Raw genomic sequence first — 19,797 nt, forward strand, 5'->3', positions numbered from 1 at the left:
CTGGAGTCCTCCTAGTGTCTCTGGGTCAGTCCAATGAACAGGTGCCGACTAACAGGGAGATTCCAAAACCCCTCACTGCCAGGATATGGATTTGGATTTTCCAGGTGGACTTCCAGGTGTGCTCATTCGTGAATTCCTGTTCATTAACCCTACAGTAACCTGACCTCCCAGTTCATACAGTTCACACAGTTGAGTTTTTTGCAGTCCACTTACTGCCTCTTGACTTTGCTTCTTATCATTTCTGTCACTACTGTTCTAATCCATGGTACCTGGATTACTGAAAAAATGTCCAAGTGAATCTTCCCTACTTGCAGTCTTATGTTCCTATGGTCCAGTCTACATAGCAATCAGAATGATCGCTCTAAAAAGCAAATCACACCATGTCATTCCCCTACCTAAAATTCCTCAGTAGCCTCCTGCTTGTGAGACAGGTGTACTCAAAGTCTATCCTAAATATTTATTATATCTTCTTGCTGCGAAGACTGGAGAGCTGCAAGCTGCAGCATTGTTTTATGTATCAGTAAGATAGAAAAAACATGCTGGCAACTTGACTGTCATACCATGGAGGTTATAAGACAGAACCCAGCCACAGAAATATTAAAATTTTAAAAGGAAAGTAAAAATACATAAAGTGCATTTTTCCCTTGACATTTGGTAATGGTAAGTAGCTAGGACTTAATTACTAGTGCAGTGGCAAATGATTGAGGTAACTGTTTTTCTGTCTTTAGTAAGAATTGTTAAGTTTCATCATTATGTGTGATGTTTGTTCTCGGGTTTTGGTAGGTACCTTTTATCAGGTTAAAAATGTTCCCTTCTATATCCAATTAAGTTGTTTGTTTCTAAATCAAGAATTGATTTTATTAAATGCTTTTCTTCATCTTTTGAGATGGTCATATGGCTATTTCCTTTAATCTGTTAATATGGTAGCTGACATTTATAAGGTTTTATTTCAGTTTTAATGTTGAACCATCCTTGTCTTAGTGGGATCAGCCCTACTTGGTTTTGATTTTCTTTTCTCCAGTTGCTGTTGGATTCCCTTTGCCAATACTTTATTGTGTCTATATTCTCAAGTGAAGTTGGTCAGTGATCTGTTTGTACTCTTTTTTTTGTTATCATGATTATACTAGCCTCAGAAAATGATTTTAGTCTCTGGAATAGCTTGTATAATAGAGGAATTACTTATTCTTGAAAGGTTGGTAAAAGTCATCTGTAAAACTGTTTCTGGTGCATTGAAATGAGGATGGATGATTTTTGACTATCATTTAAATTTCTTTAATAGTTGTTAAATTATTCTGGTGTTCTACAAAACCCTGGATAGAATAAACATTTTAAAATAAATACAAATTACCGTAATTGACCCTGGAAAAAGTAGAAAAACTAAATGGACTGGCAACTGTGGAAGACTTAAAGACATTTGTCACAGGGCTACCTCTAAAAAAATGTAACAAATGCACATTTTTCACAGTTGCTTCAACCATGAAGCAACAGTTAATCCTGCATTATATAAACTGTTCCAGAAAGAAAGTTTCCTTAATAACTTTGTAGGAAGAAAGCATAACACTGACACAGACCTAATAAAGATAGTAGGTCAGTGTCATGTATAAATATTTATGCATATATCCTATATAAAATATTAGCAAATAGTATCCAGAGGAATGTTAAAAGAATACTACTGTGCTCCAAGTAAATGAAGTTCATTTCAAGAATGTGAAGATGATTCAATCTTTGGAAACCTATTAACAGAATTCATATTAATAATGCTAAGAGAATAACACTGTGGTTATCTCAATAGTTATAAATATAAAACTTTTGCAAAATTCAATGTTTGACAAAGTTTAATATTCATTTCTGATTGAAATTCTTTATAAAAATAAGGAAAGAAGAAAACTTCTAAGCATAAAAAAGTGTACATACCAAATCAACAGCTGTTATCTTTTCTGTTACCTTTTGTTATCTTCTCTGTTCTAACCTTTCTGTTACCACTATTATTTAACAATGTCCTGGAACTTTTCTGGTCTAAAAGTAACCTAAGTAACTATGATAGGGGAGGCTAAATAAAATAGGATCAATACAATAGTACTATGCATTTATTTATTATTTGTTCACTGTTGAGTGAACAAATACAGGAATCAAAAGAGCCTTTCTGGGCTTCCCTGGTGGTGCAGTGGTTGAGAGTCCGCCTGCCAATACAGGGGACACGGGTTTGTGCCCTGGTCCGGGAAGATCCCACATGCCACAGAGCGGCTGGGCCCGTGAGCCGTGGCCGCTGAGCCTGCGCGTCCGGAGCCTGTGCGCCGCAACAGGAGAGGCCACAACAGTGAGAGGCCCGCGTACCGCAAAAAAAAAAAAAAAGCCTTTCTAGGATATTTATATAAATGTAAATAATATAGAGAAATCTGGAATTATGTCCACCAAAATACTTGCAATGACCTAACTCTGTGAGGTGAGGTTTCAGATAAATTTTACTTTCTTTGTACTTTTCTGTATTTTAATTTTCTACAAGATGTGTATTTTTATTACTTTAACTCTTAAAAAGCTATTGCTAATAATAAACAGTTTTTTAATCAATAAAAGGCATAAGTAACTAGAAGCTAGAAAGGTGATCAAAAACAATTAGGGGCATTTCATAGGGAGATGTAGAGAAATCATCTTGGAGGTATTATCCAATCATGCATGGTTACCTCGCCCCCCAGAAGTCTTCAGTTAAGAATCACTTCAGTTGTGAGTCACTATTAACAGATTATAGTGTTAGCTGTCATTATAATATATTTTGGACTTTTAATATATCAAGCATCGTATTAAGTCTTCTATGTGCATTAGTAACATTTATCTTTGCAACGCTAACTTGTCATTATTTTTATCCATATTTTATAAATGAGAAAATGGAGGTGAAGGTCATAGAACTAATAGCTGATAGCATCCTTGATTTTCTTTTAGCCTGTTCTTAACCATTTAACCATACTTCCTCATCTTCTGAAGAAGTCTATTATATTCCTCAAATGTTTAGGGGAAGAAAAAAGTTGAGAACTATTGGTCTAAAGTCTGTGTCTATTCAAATATAGAAAAATATTATAGTATCAGATAAAGTATATTTTATTTCAAAAGACTGAAACATATTTTGTAACAGCAGAATGATTAAAATAATGGATATACACCAAAGAACTTACGGTTTGTTCAATTTGGCAGCTGTACAAAAGGAAATAGAAATATATAATTGTGTACTTTGACATTCTTTAAATCAGATTTTGACAAAATTTTTTAAATAAAGAATGAGCAAAAATTATAGAATGAAGCAATGTGATATAATAGAATTGCTTGGCATTTAGGACTATATAAAAGAACATATTTTAAAATAAACATTCACTGGGAATTCCTTGGTGGTCCAGTGGTTAGGGCTCCAAGCTTTCACTGCCGAGGGCCCAGGTTCAGTCTTTGGTTGGGGAACTAAGAATCCTACAAGCCGTGTGGCACAGTCAAAAAATAAAAAGAATAGAAAAAAAAAGAAAAACCATTTGCTAAAAATGTATGTCTAGAAAAGTTCAGTGTGTACTAGAAGATGAAGATATTCATGGTAAGTATTCACAAAGACACAAATTCTACATTAATCTCTCAACACAATAAAAAAAACAAGTAAAAGCAGAATTTTATTTTTTAGCTATTAGACATCAATTGAAAATGTGCCATTTGAGATACAGATCAGTGTGTGTCGTAGTACAAAATGATTAACAGCCAAACTGAAACAAAGTCATTGAGTGTCCAGAAAGTGTGCCACCAGGTTGTGTTGTTTATAGTGTGTAAGTTTAGTTCTGAAAAAATCTTGGAGAACAGCACTTAACGGTGGTTTCTTAGGGATCCCTGTCTTCTTTTCATAGACAGATCCATTAAAAACCAGCTTTTCTTGTTGACTCAGAGTCTCCATTTTGCCTTGATAACGTTAGTGAATATGAAGACTCTGGTTTTACTCCTAGAATAACAAGTTGTTAACTTGACAGAGATGCCAGTGTTCTGCACTTCCATACCTGTGTGAGGTACCTCTGATTGGTGATGGAAGTTTCCAGACCAGCCCAATTCCTGTCTTTCTCAAGATGCAGCTCCCTGCGGTCCTTAGTCTTCTACCAGAGTTGGCCCCTTAAATGAAACCAGTTTGCCATCCCTGCTGTATGCCAGAATCATCAGTGTGCCGTTTCCCATCGTGACAGAGCCTGGAGGACAGAAAGCCTCTACAGGGATGGTTATCTCTGTAACACAGACATCTTGCTTTAGGAAATGTCAGTGGGGTTTTTTTTTTGGAGCACAACAACATAAAACAAGAAGAAAAAACATGAGACTGTAAAACAAGGGCATGTTCTTTTAATTACAAACAGTTTTTTTCTGGGAGAAATAAAGCAAGAGAAGGCTATCGTAGTTTCAAACAATCAAATAATTATACTTCAAACAAGTATCTCATTGATCTATTTCATTGTTCAGCAGGCAGTAAAGGGTGTTCTGTAATCATTTCTGTGCATAAGATAACTCTTCTCGAAGATGTTATCATGATGTTATAGTACTTTTAAGTCATGTTGGACCTCTGCTCTCTATAGCAACAAATAGTTTAATGGAGTATGTGCCTCATCAAAATGTCACCAGCAAAGTATGTTTTTTTTAAGGTGATTATGTCTGATGGCACATGAAAGATCGCAGACTATTTACCAAAGTCATGGTTAGTACTGATTGTTTCATCAATTATCACCAGTTACTTGGATGCTTTGGCTCTAGAGCTTAAAACTGCTACCAAATTCTCCCACTGAAAAAAGAAAGAAAAGAAATTAGCTTTTTGGAGAATATAATATTGTTTCAATGTGGCATTAAGTACGAAAACAAAAATTATCCGTCAGGTCTTTTGAAGACTTCCTTAAAACTGATTAAGCAACAAAACAAATACTGACAAGAGTATTCATGATCTCTATGGCTTTTTTGCCAGTTTCTCTTGAGATTTCCATTAGATCACATTCACAAAAGAAATTTAGTGTGGGATGTGTCTACTAAATCAGAGTATCACGCCCTGGGGCATATGGATACCACCGTGGGAGACACCATGAGGAGGGACTCGTTGTTTATAAACAGTTTTATTAAAACAGCACTTAAAACCATTCTCTTTTGTTTATGACTACATAGCATGCCCAAACTGAACTTAAACCCATTAATTTAAGTGCGCGTGGTGACTCTCGGCCCCAAGATCTACTTCAGATCATGCAATAGGCAGTGAGTTGTCTTGCAAAGCAAGTTTTAATTATTAGCTGGAGCTTTGGCCCCAAACCCTAATACTAGGAAAGACTTTGACAGAGAAGCTGTTCCCCACCAATGCTGAAACCCAGGCTTGGGACTTGGCCAGTCCAGTGAGTCTATAATAAAATGAAGACCAAGAGAGGGAGTTTTTCCCCCTTTGCCTAGTAGCAGGCTGACCAGTACCACCCATCCCAGGGCTTCTCAGATCTGGGTCCGGCTGCTGAATGAGTAAGAAAGCAAAAGAGAGAGAGAGAGAGCTTTTCCACTCCATCTAAAATAGAAGGAGGAAAGTGATGCCCATGTGTGCTTGTGCTTTTGCCAGATATGGAAGTAATCTTTTAGGAGCACTTAAGTGCTAGAAAAATCCATCACAGCAAGCCAGTTAATCGGCTTGTAACTGTGGAGGAGGGAGTGGGATTCGGGATGTGGTGGAGGAGTGATGGGTGGTAAAAGAGCCTTTAACGCTTAACTCTATGTGGCCTCATAGTTCGAATTGTTTATAATCAGAGCGTATTCATGTATTACTTACATCATTAGAGGGTAGGCGTGGAGAATCAGGTTTTCCCAAGTAATGCAGAGGAGAGTTCTTACGGTAGAAATAACGGGCTAGCACTGACATAGTTGTGTAAGGTCTAGTCACAGAACGCTGCAGACACACATGTGGCAGGAGAGTGGTGGAAGGCGGGGCAGGAGAGCTCAGTGGGTAAGAGCTTGTAGGTGCCTGGCATTCCATCATAAAGACTTCTACCTTATTCACAGGCGGTGAGGGGCCACGTAAAGGTGAAATACTTTAGTAATAAAACACAGCAACAGCATTCAAAGAAGCTTTGAAAAGGTCGTCCCTGCCTCTGTTACTCTAACCTTTCTTGTTCTTCTAGTCCTTACTCAACACTTTTTTTTTTAACCCAGTTGTAATCACAGTCTATATATAATTTTCTGTTCCACTGTTTTCCTAATAATTTCCTCTGTTACTGTGGAAGATTTTAAACAAGGGAGTGATGATGTGATCAGCTTTGTCTGTTAGGAAGGTAACCCTGGCAATAGTACAGAAGACTGAATTGACGGGAGGAGAATCAAAATGGGGTTCAAGAGATGTCTAGGGAGTCGTGCCCTGATGAACCATGAGAAGAGAGTTCTAGCCCAAATATCCAGTCCCCTCCTGAGCCACACTGTGACTGAGAGCAGGCCTTTCCCTCAGCCAGACAGACGGGCTGCCTCTTCTCTTGGAGGGCACCCCACACACACGCTGTCGGCGTTTCGCACGAGTCTCTGAGACCTGGCTTCCTCTGAAGCAGGCTGAGCTCTGCAGTGTCCCTGATGAGCAGCTTTGTTGGCAGCCCCACGTGGCTCACAGGGAGTGTTGTCAGTGCTGCGCTGCCTCTCGGTGCTTCACCAGCTATCTCAGTGGGCGGGAGCGTGTGTGTGATGATGGACATTCTGAAAACATTTTCTTGAACAGAACATTATAGTTACGGTAATACACGTCCATTTAAAGCTTGCTACATAAATGACCTTCAGAAGGGTCTATTAGGAAGGGGCACTGCACTGCTCAGAGACGGGGCACATCCTGCTACTGCCCCCCCACCCCCATCTCCGTGATTGTACTTGGGGCAAGTCATGCACTCGCTCTGGTGCCTAGTTTCCTCATCTTAAAAACTAGGAATTTTCAGCCTTTGAAATGTATGTGCTACCATTTCAGCAGTGTTTTTGCACTGAGGATAAAAAAATAATTTTGGTCTTTGGTAGTTGGTAGAATAAGGTACTGTAAGTTACGTTTTATCAGTAATAGCATAGGGGCTGTCATTAAATATGGTCAGGGAAGCCTGTGAATTGGTTACCACTGTAAACAGCCTTCATTAAAATCTTTAACTTGATTCCAAGATTGCTTTGATGGGTATTTGAAAGGCGTCGTGATCTGGTTTCACTTTTATTCAGCAGACTGGTAGAACTGCAGTCAGAGCAGGCCGATGGCAGGGTGGCAGCCTGAGAGACGTTTGGAGACTGCCTCTTCCTCCTTTCCCTCTCTCCTCCTTGAAGAGGGACAACCCTTCTGTGTTAGTATAGTAGACGCCACTGTGACACATTTTAGATGGCAGTTAACCTTGTTATTTCTAGAGACTTAAGAACTGTTTGAAATACTACTTTTGTAAAATCTCACTTTAAATGTTAGCTTCCTTTTTTATTTAAAAATGAAAACCTCAAAGATGTTCAGGTCATGGAAAATTCCTATTACTCTGCTAACTCATTTAGAAGAGACTTTATTAAATTGATTTCTCTATAATTTACTTGAAACATAGGTACATATTATGCGGTTTGCAAAAAAGGGTATCAGGTGGTCCCTTCCCTATAATTAACTTGCTGCTTAGTGTTAAATTATATTTGAAGATACATTTTCCCTTGAAGTTGCAGGACATTTTATGTAACTGAAAGAGTTAGAAGGAAGCACAGCATTTTAACTTTCTGCCAGCTGTTCCGCAGTAGTGAAAGCAGACTGATAACAGGGCCAAGAAAAGCCTTAGCTCTGCCTGGAGAAAAGCACTGCCATATTTGGCCTTCATGAAGTTGCATATTGCTTTGCATATATACACATAAAGTTTCTTTGGTGACTTCCTGTGTTTGATTTTAATTTTTGAGTAAATGTGGTTTTTTTAAAGGTGGATTTATGTTATATTGGCATATTGTCTATTTAAAAGAAACCACTACTGTCTACTGAAAAAAAACACTATTTTGTTTCCACAGAAACCTGCTAATATTTTAGTTATGGGTGAAGGTCCTGAGCGAGGAAGAGTAAAAATTGGTATGTTATATCTTTGATAAGTCACAGTGTAGCACTCTTTTAAAACTTTTGCAGGCAGCTTTATCACTTCTAATTTTTGCTGTAATAATATGCATTTATTCATATAGTTCCATGTGATCGAAGCCATTTCTAAAGAGTATACATTAAAAGTGAAAAATGTTTCACACTCTTGAAAGGTGTCAGACAATCTTTAGAGACTGAAGTGTTCTAATTATAAAATAAGCCATGCAAGTTTCTTAGAAATTTTGCTTTCATTAAAAATAGCCTATAGAGGTGAGTGGCTTCTATCCATGTTAGAAGCCAGCCTCACCTTTAGTCACAAGGGCATACAGTGTACTAGTAATTATACCATCGGTTCTGTTTACCTGAGCCACATTAGATGAGAACATATGCCTCTGTTAGCCTCATCTAGATTAGGAATTACAAACTAAGGATACCACTGAGGCTGAGTAGGTTCTAATGAGCCTTTGCCTGAAGGGAAAAAATTAACAAGCATTCTCTACCCCGGCATGTTTTCTAATAGCTCTGTTTTCTTATATATCAATGCAAAATTTTACCCATTCCTGGTCTGATAACATGTAAGGATAGAACTAGATTTATTTTTCCTAACTGGTTATTTTTTCATTGTCATTTCCGAGTTGTGTTTGTCACATTTATTCAGTTTGTTTTGTGTGTGGATAGAAGAAATGTAGTCACTAAATTATATTAATTTAAGAGCAGCAAGCAGGCTTATGGGAGTATGTAACAAAGTAAATAGGGACTTCTGATTGTAAGATTTAACATGCATTAGAATTATCAGCTGATTTGTACCACCTCACCAACAAAGAAAAGCCCAGGCATTCTTAACCCTTCTTCCCTCCCCTCCCCTATAAATTCCCCAAGTCTCATTTTCTACTTCTAATTAGACTCTCGAAATACTCTTGATATAAATTTTGCAAGTGTTTTAGTAGTGCGAACATTTGACGCACCTCGAAATGCTCCTAGTCATTGACTTGCTTTGAGAACCAGGCCCTGTCAGTGCTTACCATAGTATCAAATGCCTGTTAAGTCCTTACATGTGCTTTTAAAGGATTTCATCCAATCCACCTTGGTGGTATCAAAGTCAAATGTAAGTTCAAAGCATGCAAAATCTAAAAGACCCAGCCAAACAGTATTTACAGATGTGTTCTTTACTGTAAGATTTAGGGGAATTTTATATGTTAAAAGTAATCTAGTTTGGAATTATACTTCTGTGTAACATGTATGATGTTGGCAGGTTTGGGGGCCACTAACGGCTTAAAGTATTCACATTTAAGAAAAAATATTAGTTCTTCTGTAAACCAGTATTTAGTAATCCGACTCATGGTTTTAATTCTTTGCCAAATTTCTGTGGGTTTTTTTTATCCTCTGTAATTAAGTAGATTAGATTGGGGCCTACTTCGTTAAAAATATATATTAGGAGAGCAAAATTAAACAAATGGTGGATGAATCTTGAAATTTTCGAATAGGTGGTATGAATAGTGATTGTTCATTCAGCGTGTGTTTGGCAAAAGCAATGTATAATGACACTGTACTTGATGCTAAAAGGGGGAGAGAGATGAAAAAGAGACAGTTTTTGCCTATAAGAAGGTGGCAGTTTATTAGGAAAAATGTCCATGCCCGAATTACCACGCTATGTATTAAACCGTGTGAAATGCCGTGAACTGTATCTCATTACAGCTCCAGCTCTGAGATACGAGTTTAAGACATTTGTCAAATCACTTAATTTCTTCTAACCTCAGTTTCCTCATTTGAAGAAGGAGGTGATTGAATTATATGATCTTTAAAGTCTTTTCCAGCTTAAAAAACAGGCATGATTCTTTAAAGAAAAAACTCCACCCAAATAAATGGGGGGAAATAGTGGTATTATTATACTGTACAGTCAGCTTCTGATTATACCAGTGAACATGCTTATTGGTGCAAATAATGGAAAGGCTCACCCTAACTGATCTAGTTTCTTGGTGCTTGTGACCAATAAAAAGAATGGGAATGCAGCTTCACAGCCCTGTCCCAATGGTGGTAAGACAGATGGAAGGAAATCTGCCCGGAGGGGTAGGGTCACCCTTGACCTCTGGCAGCAGAGTGTGTCTGTAACCCAGTGGAAGAGTGAGTGACAATAGTTGGCAATGAATGAAGATCTCAAACTTGTTTTATATTTAGACTCTGAAAGGGGTGAGATGTTGTGTTGGTTTTGTTAGTTTTCTCCCCCTGGAATTCACATTTTTCATATCTTAATAATAATAGTAAAATTAGAGTAATCAATGAAATTTGTAAAAATCTGTGTCCTTAGCATTGCTGTTACTTCTTTACAGCTGATATGGGCTTTGCCCGATTATTTAATTCACCTTTGAAGCCTTTAGCAGATTTGGATCCAGTAGTCGTAACATTCTGGTACCGAGCCCCAGAATTACTTCTTGGAGCAAGACATTATACCAAAGCTATTGGTGAGTAGAACTAATTAAAATTCCATGACTTTTTAAAAGTGGCTTTGTTGTTGTAAAGTATACATATTTCTGTATATTTTTAAATCAAGTAATATAGAAAATTATAAAAGTAAGAGCAAAAACTAACATGAAATTCTACTCTCTAGAAATACCATCATTAGCATTAGGGGTGTACCATTCCAGACATCCCTTTCTGATAGATAAATAGATGCTAAAAAAGTTTTTAAATATATGGGACTATACTATGAATTCTAAGTAAAAAGTATTTTAATTTTACTTGAAGAGAGAAATAAATACAGTAAAATTTCTTAATCGTTGAACTTCAAACAAATGTTTTCTTTCACCAAAAGAAATACTAGCTTCTAAGAGATCCCCTTAAAATTAAGGAAAAAAGATTATGAAAATAAGTAGGCGTTTAGAACATCTTAATTCACTTTTCAATTTTTGATAGCATTGATTATCTCCCTACTTTGAAGAATTAGGAAATTAGTGCTCTTCTCCTTCTTCCCCCACCAACCTCTCACTTTCTAGTGCCATTGTCATCATCATCACCACTTTGTTGGTGTTTACAGCATTTACTTTCTGTTTGCAAACCATAATGCCCACTGTTGTTTATACTTAGGCTGCATATTCTGATGGATTTGGTGTTCAACTACCACAACCCTTTTATCACAACTTTTCCATTAATGACATCTTTATTCTGCTTCATTTTATTTGGTAGAATGTTATCATCATGTAGTTTTTTCTTACGTGTTTTGCCTTTCTTTTTTCCTTTTTTATGTGCCTTTATTGCTTACTTAACTTGTTCTGTGTTCTCCAGGATGGTGTTAAACCCATTTTTATTTTTTTTGGATAACTCCACCCACAAGTCTTCTATATTTCGCTCTATTCTGGATTGGTTTTCATCCCAGTTTTTCCTTTTTTTATTCCTCTGGGTGGGATCTATTTCTTTCTGGATTTCATTATTTCATCCCTTACTTTGCTACAGCATATTCTTAAGTAACCTATCTTAGAGGTAAATTTTCTAGTTCTTGTATTTCTGAAAAAAATGCCTTCATGATACTTTCCAGTTTGGTAGGGATTAAAATTATAGGTACAAAATGATTTTCCCTCAGAATTTGGTGATGTTCATCCATTGTCTTCTAGCGTCAGTGTTACTAATGGAAAGTCTCACATTGATCTTGTTCTCATTCAGTGGTGAATTACCTGGGGTTTTGTCCTTTCTGAAAACAAATAGAACTTCTCACCCTTGTATTTCACAGTGGTGTGCTGGCCACTTGGTAGGCACATTCAGTTCGAAGTTTATGTCCCATGTCTGTGGGAAATCCCCTTGAGCTAGTCTTGATCGGCTCCTCTGTGTTTTTATTTCTCTTTCCTAAACTGAGGATAGGCAGATGTTGGATTTCTTGGATTGATCCTTTATACCACTTTTCTTCTCATGCTTTTCTGCCTTTGTCTTTTTTATTTCTAAGAACCCCTTCTTATTCTCTGATTATTTTTTTTAACATATTGTATTGCTTTATGGAAAAAAAAAGCTTCTTAAATACACTGTGAGGACAGTGATAAAGATGCTTTTGAATTGTTTGTAATTTGCTATATTTCTGGAATAATTATCTGTGTTTTCTTTATAGTCGCTTTTTTTTACTGATATGTCTTGTTCTCTCACTTTCATGTGGCTGGTGTTCTTGAACTGTTTGTTGACCCTTGATGTCTCTTTGCATTTGAGAATCAGGTTACAAAAAGCTGCTTGGGAACTTAGTGTACATGGATCAGAGGGCTCATAGATTGGCAGGCTTTACTTCAGGGTGATCCAGCAGAGAACTGCCATTAACTGGGGAATCCTAAATGCCAGTATGCACATGTCTTTGCACTGAGGACATTCAGATTCTTTAAGGGAAGAATCTCCAACTTTTGGCCCAAGCTTTGTGTACCTGGTAGCCCCAGGGCAGTAGTGGGTGGGGAGGGATCAAGTGTTCAAAATACAGACTTTGTAGCTGATTCTCCGAGCACAGAATCTCCCCAGAGCAGTGCGGGGCAAGTCTGCTTCCCACTCAGCAGTAATACTGCGGGCTGGGGCCTTCTCTGAACTGTTTGCAGAAGTGTTTTTATTTGTATCTCTGCTAGATCAAGTCTGCATATGTCCAGTCTCTTTTCATCCATATCTTAGTCAAAATACTCCCTCTTCAGAGAGAACTTCCTTGGTCACACCATCAGCCTTACCCATCACACTTCCGTCTTCCTGTCTGAAATCCCCTAAATGGGTAAGCCTTGACCAGCTGTTCACCACTGGAGGCCATTACCTGCATGGTGAGAACTGAGTACTCTGCTGAGTGAGTGAATGGGACTTGTCCCTGATGGTCTCCTCTGGTTCTCTCTATTACTGTGGATTTGGACCTTTATTTCTTTGCTGTCATTTCAATATATACTCAAGAAGAGGAAAGGAAAAATACTTGTAATCATTCCCCCATATTAATCTTGAATCCAGCATGTCTTTTTTCACAAAATCTTTTATGTTCACTAATCTTTATACCTGCTTTGAGATCACATTTTATTGTATAGAAAAATAAAGGTAGATTAAGTTAGTCAGGTATAAGACTTTTCTGTAGTATACCATTGCAACTTTTCTAAAAATCTAAAATTATTCCAAAATAAAATATTTATTTTTTTAAAAGTCAATTAGGAGGAAAAATAAAAGTTACTGAAGCTAGCCCTGTTTTTGAATGTATATTACTACCTAAGCACACATTTATTTGGTTATCTTTTTTACAAAGGTATTCTAAATGGTTAAGCATGAAAACTAATATGACACATAGATATTTTTTCCACCTAGAAAATGAATATTTAAAAGCAGTGTTACTTTTGGTAAGACATATTAAGAGGCTATACAAATAAGGAAATAATTACCTAATTTCAGCTGCTGTTAACAGAAAACTCAACACTGAATTGATTTAAATTGAGTAAAAAATAAACTATAACATAGGTTTGTGACTCTGGCTCATCATTTATTACTTTTTTCTTAAGAAATCTATATTTTATTGTGAGCATTGAGAATTGTATAAGCTGTTATTTACCAGGACAGTCTGCAGTCTAGCAGTTTTAGGTTAGGGCTGTTTGTCACAAAGCTAGACTACCAGCTGTTAGATAGATTCCTTTGTTCAAATGGCTTTATAATTTAGCAAAGAGAAGGGCTTCCTCCTTCTCATCAGCATCAAAATTTATTGGATAACTGTTAGACTTTTTAAAACCAAAATGAACGCAGATTATGTCGTTTACCCTTAAGGGATCTCCATCCAGTTGAGACAACAGTATGACTGTGTGCATAAACTATGTTGTCATCTTTGAACAACAGAAGTAACCAAGACTAATGCTCTGACTTGTAGCCTTAGCTCTGCCACTCGGGGAGGGGGACGGTGTTTAGGCAAGGTGTTTAGTCCTTTATGGCCTCATTTTTTGAAGATGAGAATTTAGCCTAAATCATCTCTCAGATCCCCTTCAACTCTGAAAGTTCTGTGACGTTGGATAGAAACCACTGCCTTCTGAGGTAGCGAGAGCACAGAGGGAACTGACTTGAGGGCAGATGACTTGAGACCAAGGTCAGTCCGAGTCCCTCCGCATATGCCTGGCCTGGCCCAGAGCAATACTGGAAAATGCTTTCTTCTATCAAAATGTTTGCTCAAAAAAGTGATAATGTAGATATCTTACAAATTGCTTTTTTGTTTGAGAGAGAGACAGAAATCATATATAAGCCATTTTTAATATAAGTTTTAAAAAATAGAATCCAGGAGTAGAAAATGAAACGTCTTCCTTGCTTCCAGTCTCTCTCACACGGTTCGTTCCTCCAGCTCCACAGGTGGGTAGCCTGAGCATGCAGTAAACACTCAGCACATCCCCACCACCACCCTGAAGGCACTTGCCCAGCGTTTTGACTTCCCTGTCTGGTAGTTGTAGTAGGCTCAGCAGATAGAAGAACCTTCGTGGTTGAATTTACCTATTATTTGCTGGATGTACGTTCATTTTAGTGGTCTCATTTAGAAGGGTTAAATCTGCCAGTGGAGTTTGGTGGGTTATGTTAGACTAAAGGTGCTAAGAAGAAGCAAGAGAGCATAGGGGAAATCTGAGCACATCAGCCAGCATGTTCCCACCCTCGTGGCGAATAGATCTTAGTGCTGCGCTCATTCACTCCATTGTATGGAACTGCAAGCCGAGTCATTGAACCCAAGAGAGAAAATGATAGCTTAGTCAACACTGTGCTCCTGGGGACAAAGTTTAATTCAGTTTTGACTGTTGGGGGTTTTGTTTGATTGACCTTGTGGAGAAGGCTGAAAGAGGGGTATCAATCTTTAATTAACAGTCAACTAGGGCAGTCTTAAAAGTTTTACTAAAGTCTGAACTTCAGTGAAACCGGGAGGATGTGAATTTCCTCTTTCATTGAGATGGAGGCTAACTGTTAGTACACTTGTTGATGAAAACAAATTTAACACATCTTTCCTCCCCCCATTTGGTTCTGTGCAGCCCCCAGTTGCGGTCCACTTTGCCTGCTTAGCTCAGTAGCTACACATGAACCTCACATACTTTGAGAAATAGATGGGATTTGTATGTTTTTAATTTGGAAAGTCTTTCTAGAAGGAGTTTGACAGGTAGGTGAGCAGGAAGGGACTTTCCCTTGGCACAATCTGAAAAAATAGGCAAGATAGGAGAGACTTGTTTACAAAGATTTAGAAATTTATCCGAAGTAATAGCCTGATCAGCTAACTCAAATTCGTGATTAATGTCTGGATTTGAAGAAGGGAAGGATGGTGAAATTGATAGAAGGTGAAAGATAATAGAAAAGATAGGAAGAGAGAGGTTATTTAGGGTAAAGTTAAGCAAGGTTCAGTAAAGTAATTATGGAAATCCTACTTTCCTGACTTTTTTTTTAAAGCAACATAGGATAGCTAAACTATTTACTTACCTCTCATCTTCCTTTACATGTTTTATTTTTTTGTTCGAGTTTTCATAACGAAGCTGAGTTGTTACAGTGTCTCTTGGGTGCTATGAGTAGCGTTTTACAGATGCAGACTGACCCCCCCCCGGCCCTCTTGGTGACCCCACTCAGCTTGCCTATCTTCCCTTGGATTGAGATGATCAAAGGTCAGCTTCCTATGGGATAACCATGTATAAAGAATAATCACAAAATAATTAATTTTCCCGCTTACTCTCTGGTAGTAAAACGAAAATAGCTTGGCTTTTATTTCTTGATGAGACTTTTCCATATGGTAGTGTTGGCCAGACTTGGTTCTCTGATGGGGGAGAAAACTGATGGGCAGACAGTGTCATTTTTAAAATCACTTGCTGTAGTCTCATTTGTCATCTTAAAGTAAATAGATGTTTAACTTGTTACTTTGAAATGTAAGTGTGATAATTTTACATTAAATTAAATATCTATATTCCAGTTGTAGATTTTAGGAATTTTCAGTTATTTATAAATTAACATTTTTCCCACTTTCTATTTAAGTGACCATTATTAACATACCTGACTAATCAGCCTTAATAAAATAGTGATGTTACTTTGTCCTTCTGTAGTTGTGTTTACCACAGTATTGGTTAGGTCAGTGAGAAACCACTTACTGAGTGGCTGCTGTGTGCACAGCATTGTGCTGAGTGTAGGGAAGTTACCATGGTCGATTTAGGGATTTGTTGAGTAGAAATGGAGGCTTGCAGCTTCAGATTCCAGGTTGGCATGTATATCTTTCCACTGCCAATAGTTCTCTTAGTAAGAATTTAATGTGAATGAAAGTTAGCCTGTGTCTTAAAGTGAGTGAAGGAAATTTGTTGTATAAAGAGGAATCCATTTGCCTGGCTTTTAAATAATTCTTATGAATTTGTCACCTCTGTGCCTATTTAAAGGTAGTATTTTGCCCCATATTCTCTTGTCTTTATAAAACACTTAAACTTGCAAAGTCTGACTCTGCTATAGCATGGAGAAACACTTGAACAAGAAGCTCTTCCAGTATAAATACTGTTTCATTAGAATATTTGAGGCTAGGCATTGTCTTTTTCTTGTTGGAACAGTACCTTGCTAACTAGTGCTAACATGGCAGGATAATTGTTAAGCTTCACAAATTAATAAGTACATAAACTAGATAGGAATAAAAAATATTTTTTACCTCAAAAAATGGTGCTGATTGTTTTTGGCAAGTATGCACAATTTCACAGGCTGTTTGGGTTTTCTGTTTGTTTATTTTTTCGTTTCGCTTTATTTGTTTATGGTTCCCATGTTCCATCTGCAGCTTTGTATGTATTTCACAGATAAGGTAATGTTTGAAGCACTTACACTCACCAAAATTTTTAGGTAATAAATTCAATTAAACTTGGACTGAGACCACTGGGTGGGATGGAGGTTTAACAGGGAATGAAACACTGGGGTGGGTGGGGTGGGAATATGTATGTGCAGACAATATTCCTTGATATTTATAATTGCTAGGAATTAATATGGCTTATTAGGGGAGAAAAAGAACTAAAAAACACTCCCTGCCAACATAAAAATGCATTTTCTTTTGGAAAGAACCACTTTATTTTCCTCCTTTCTTTTTTCCTTTCCTTTTTTTTCTTTTCTTTTCCTTTTTTTTCCTTTCTTTTTGTTTTAAAGATATTTGGGCTATAGGGTGTATATTTGCAGAACTACTAACGTCAGAACCAATATTTCACTGTCGACAAGAGGACATCAAAACTAGTAATCCTTATCACCATGACCAGCTGGACAGAATATTCAATGTAATGGGATTTCCTGCAGGTACACATTATGTTTTTGTTTTTGTTTTTAAATCACTGTTGTTTGAACTTAGATATCTTCATTGGAAAGGTGTATATTTTTAGCTGATGAAAGCTACTCTTACTCAATTCTCTGTGTTGATGACTTGCATTAATCAAAGACCCATAGAAATAGCAAAATTTGTAGAGTTCACATATTAGCATAAAATATTTAGGGGTTTCTTGAATTTGCAGGGTGTATTTTTGTTTGGTTTTGGGTTTTGTTTTGTTTCATATTTAAAATGATTGCAATATCTGTATTTAAAAGGTGCCTTTAGTTCTCACCATTGGAGATGAAATAAAATTCAGTAGTATATATTTTTGTCTGGCAATATATATAATAATGTCATTACTTGGTATTTGATTACAAATTTTGAACAGTATTTCTATTTAGGGCACTGTGCAGTACATTGTATTGAATAATAGCGTTTTTTGCTATATAACTCTTGTCAGTAAGAACATTCTTTGAAGTTAGAACAGTCAGGATGGGAGTGAAGGGCTCACATTGCACAGTGGCCATGCCTGCACTGATTGCAGCAGGGAGGGAGTTGTTGGGTGTCCCGTCACAGGCTTTAGATCTCTAGCTGCATCCCAGTCCCTTGTGCCACAAGACAGCCGTTCATCACCCACCAGAAACTCTGCCCAGAGGTCCAGAATAAAGAAAATTTGTTTAAAACCCCTACATAGTTCTGGCTAGTCAAGTACTTATTAGACGTTATTTCTTATTATGAATTTTTCTTAGGTCAGTAACTCAAAACTAATACAGAAATATCTGGGAGTTATAATTCCACATCCCTTGTAAGTGTTAATTATCAGTAAATGCAGAATAACTACCTTTCTCCAAAATTGACTGACATTTCTACAAAGATTGCTTTGTTGTGATGGGAATTTCATTTATTCACTAAATATTTATTGAGCACCTGCCATGTTTCAGGCACTGTGTTAAATATGAAATATTGTTCATATAACAGACATGACTCTTGCCCTCTTGGAGTTGACATTGAACTGCTCTAAGGAGAATGTTGAGAGAATGGGAGTAGTTTGAGTAATGGGGAGAATGGCCTTTTCTTCCCACCTCTGAATGTACCCATCATTTCAGAGGCCCCAGGGGAAAGAGCATGGCTTACAGGGGTGGAGTTGGGGGGCAGCCTCCATTGGTGATGGTTCTAAAATAGTTCTTAGTATGTGGTTCCACAGTTAGGGTAGGCTTAGCTTATAAGGAACCTAAAAGGCAGGCAGCAAAATTTAGACTTGTGCTAAAGAATGAGACTCTGTGATAAGTCCTTGAGAACTAGTGACATGGCTTATGTTCAATCTTAGATTAGTATGGCAGGGGTATGTAAAAATCAATTTAAGAAAGGTAACTCAAGTCAGGAAACCAGCTGCTTACCTGTAGCGGTACTCCAGGTATAAAGTGATTTGGTTGGAGAAGAAAGAATAAAGATATAATTTTTGACAGGAAGCATGTAATTGAGGAAAGAATAAAAGATTATCTCAGGATTTCTAGCTTGAGAAATTGAACAAGGAAGTAGTTAAGGAGAAAATGCCATTTAGGAATTTAAAGTATGTGTTTAGTTTACAATATGTGATATCTGGAGGTTAGGTAGCAAATATTTTTATAAGTCAGTTGAAAGGAAAGCAAACCTCTGAAGGTCATTTAAAAGCTGAAGTGCTGTGAAGCTACCTGGTAGAGTGCGGGCACCTGTGGGCTCGCAGTGAAGTGCCCTGAGGGTGACAGCAGGCTTCTAAAAAAGCGTGTGGTGTCTGAGTAGCTCTAATGCCAGCAAGACTGATCTAGGCATTTCCCACCTAATGTATCCAGTAGCTGGAAACTAGCCAAGGCACCAGCTGACTTGTTAATATGCTAGTTGCATCCTATTCTGTTCCATCTCAAAGAGCTGCTACTGCTTACCTTGATGACCACATAAACCAGTGTATTTAATGAGGGGAAAGTGAGGAGGGCCATAGGAAAAGAGGTACAGCTTAAAGCTACTGAGGGGGAAGATAGTACACTTTTTGTTGAGGAGATTGGGTGCTGATTTAACCAAGAAATTTGGTGGAACAAAAGTGGTTTTACAAATAGAAATAGAACTATTAAATAACAGAAATATTTGTTTATAACTTGTTCCTCTGTTGTTACAGAAATTGAGGTAACTTATAGTAAAACATGTAGAAAGTAGGCATTCAAAAAGTAAAGTTAAAAAGAGATAGATTGAACTCAGTACAAGGTATGGGGAATTGCATTTACATGTTTAAGATGTTTACTATAGCTGACCATTTATTTGAAGTCTGTGCTTTCATGGAAGTTAAAAGTATAGGACAGGTAATGAAAAGTGAAGTAACCTTTATTAAAATTCTTGAGAATAGGAACCTAGACAATATAAAATTATATCAATGTATTTCACAGATAAAGATTGGGAAGATATAAAAAAGATGCCTGAACATTCAACATTAATGAAAGATTTCAGAAGAAATACGTAAGTT

General features: G+C 37.2%; 1 protein-coding gene across 6 annotated transcripts in view; it reads left to right on the forward strand.

Moving 5' to 3' along the window:
* The window catches only part of CDK8 (cyclin dependent kinase 8), a 121,281-nt gene that overhangs the window by 77,224 nt on the left and 24,260 nt on the right, over positions 1–19,797 (forward strand). For 4 of the 6 annotated variants that reach the window (XM_030882642.2, XM_030882643.2, XM_030882647.2 and 1 more), the window contains exons 5-8: positions 8,005–8,062; positions 10,393–10,524; positions 17,153–17,296; positions 19,721–19,790. In XM_030882642.2, the coding sequence (XP_030738502.1) occupies positions 8,005–8,062; positions 10,393–10,524; positions 17,153–17,296; positions 19,721–19,790 (404 nt within the window). The remainder of the gene's footprint in view (positions 1–8,004; positions 8,063–10,392; positions 10,525–17,152; positions 17,297–19,720; positions 19,791–19,797) is intronic. The other 2 variants (XM_030882650.2, XM_030882651.2) reach the window with 1 other exon arrangement.

This window comes from Globicephala melas, chromosome 18 (genome assembly GCF_963455315.2).
Source record: "Globicephala melas chromosome 18, mGloMel1.2, whole genome shotgun sequence".
Taxonomy (NCBI): Eukaryota; Metazoa; Chordata; class Mammalia; order Artiodactyla; family Delphinidae; genus Globicephala; species Globicephala melas.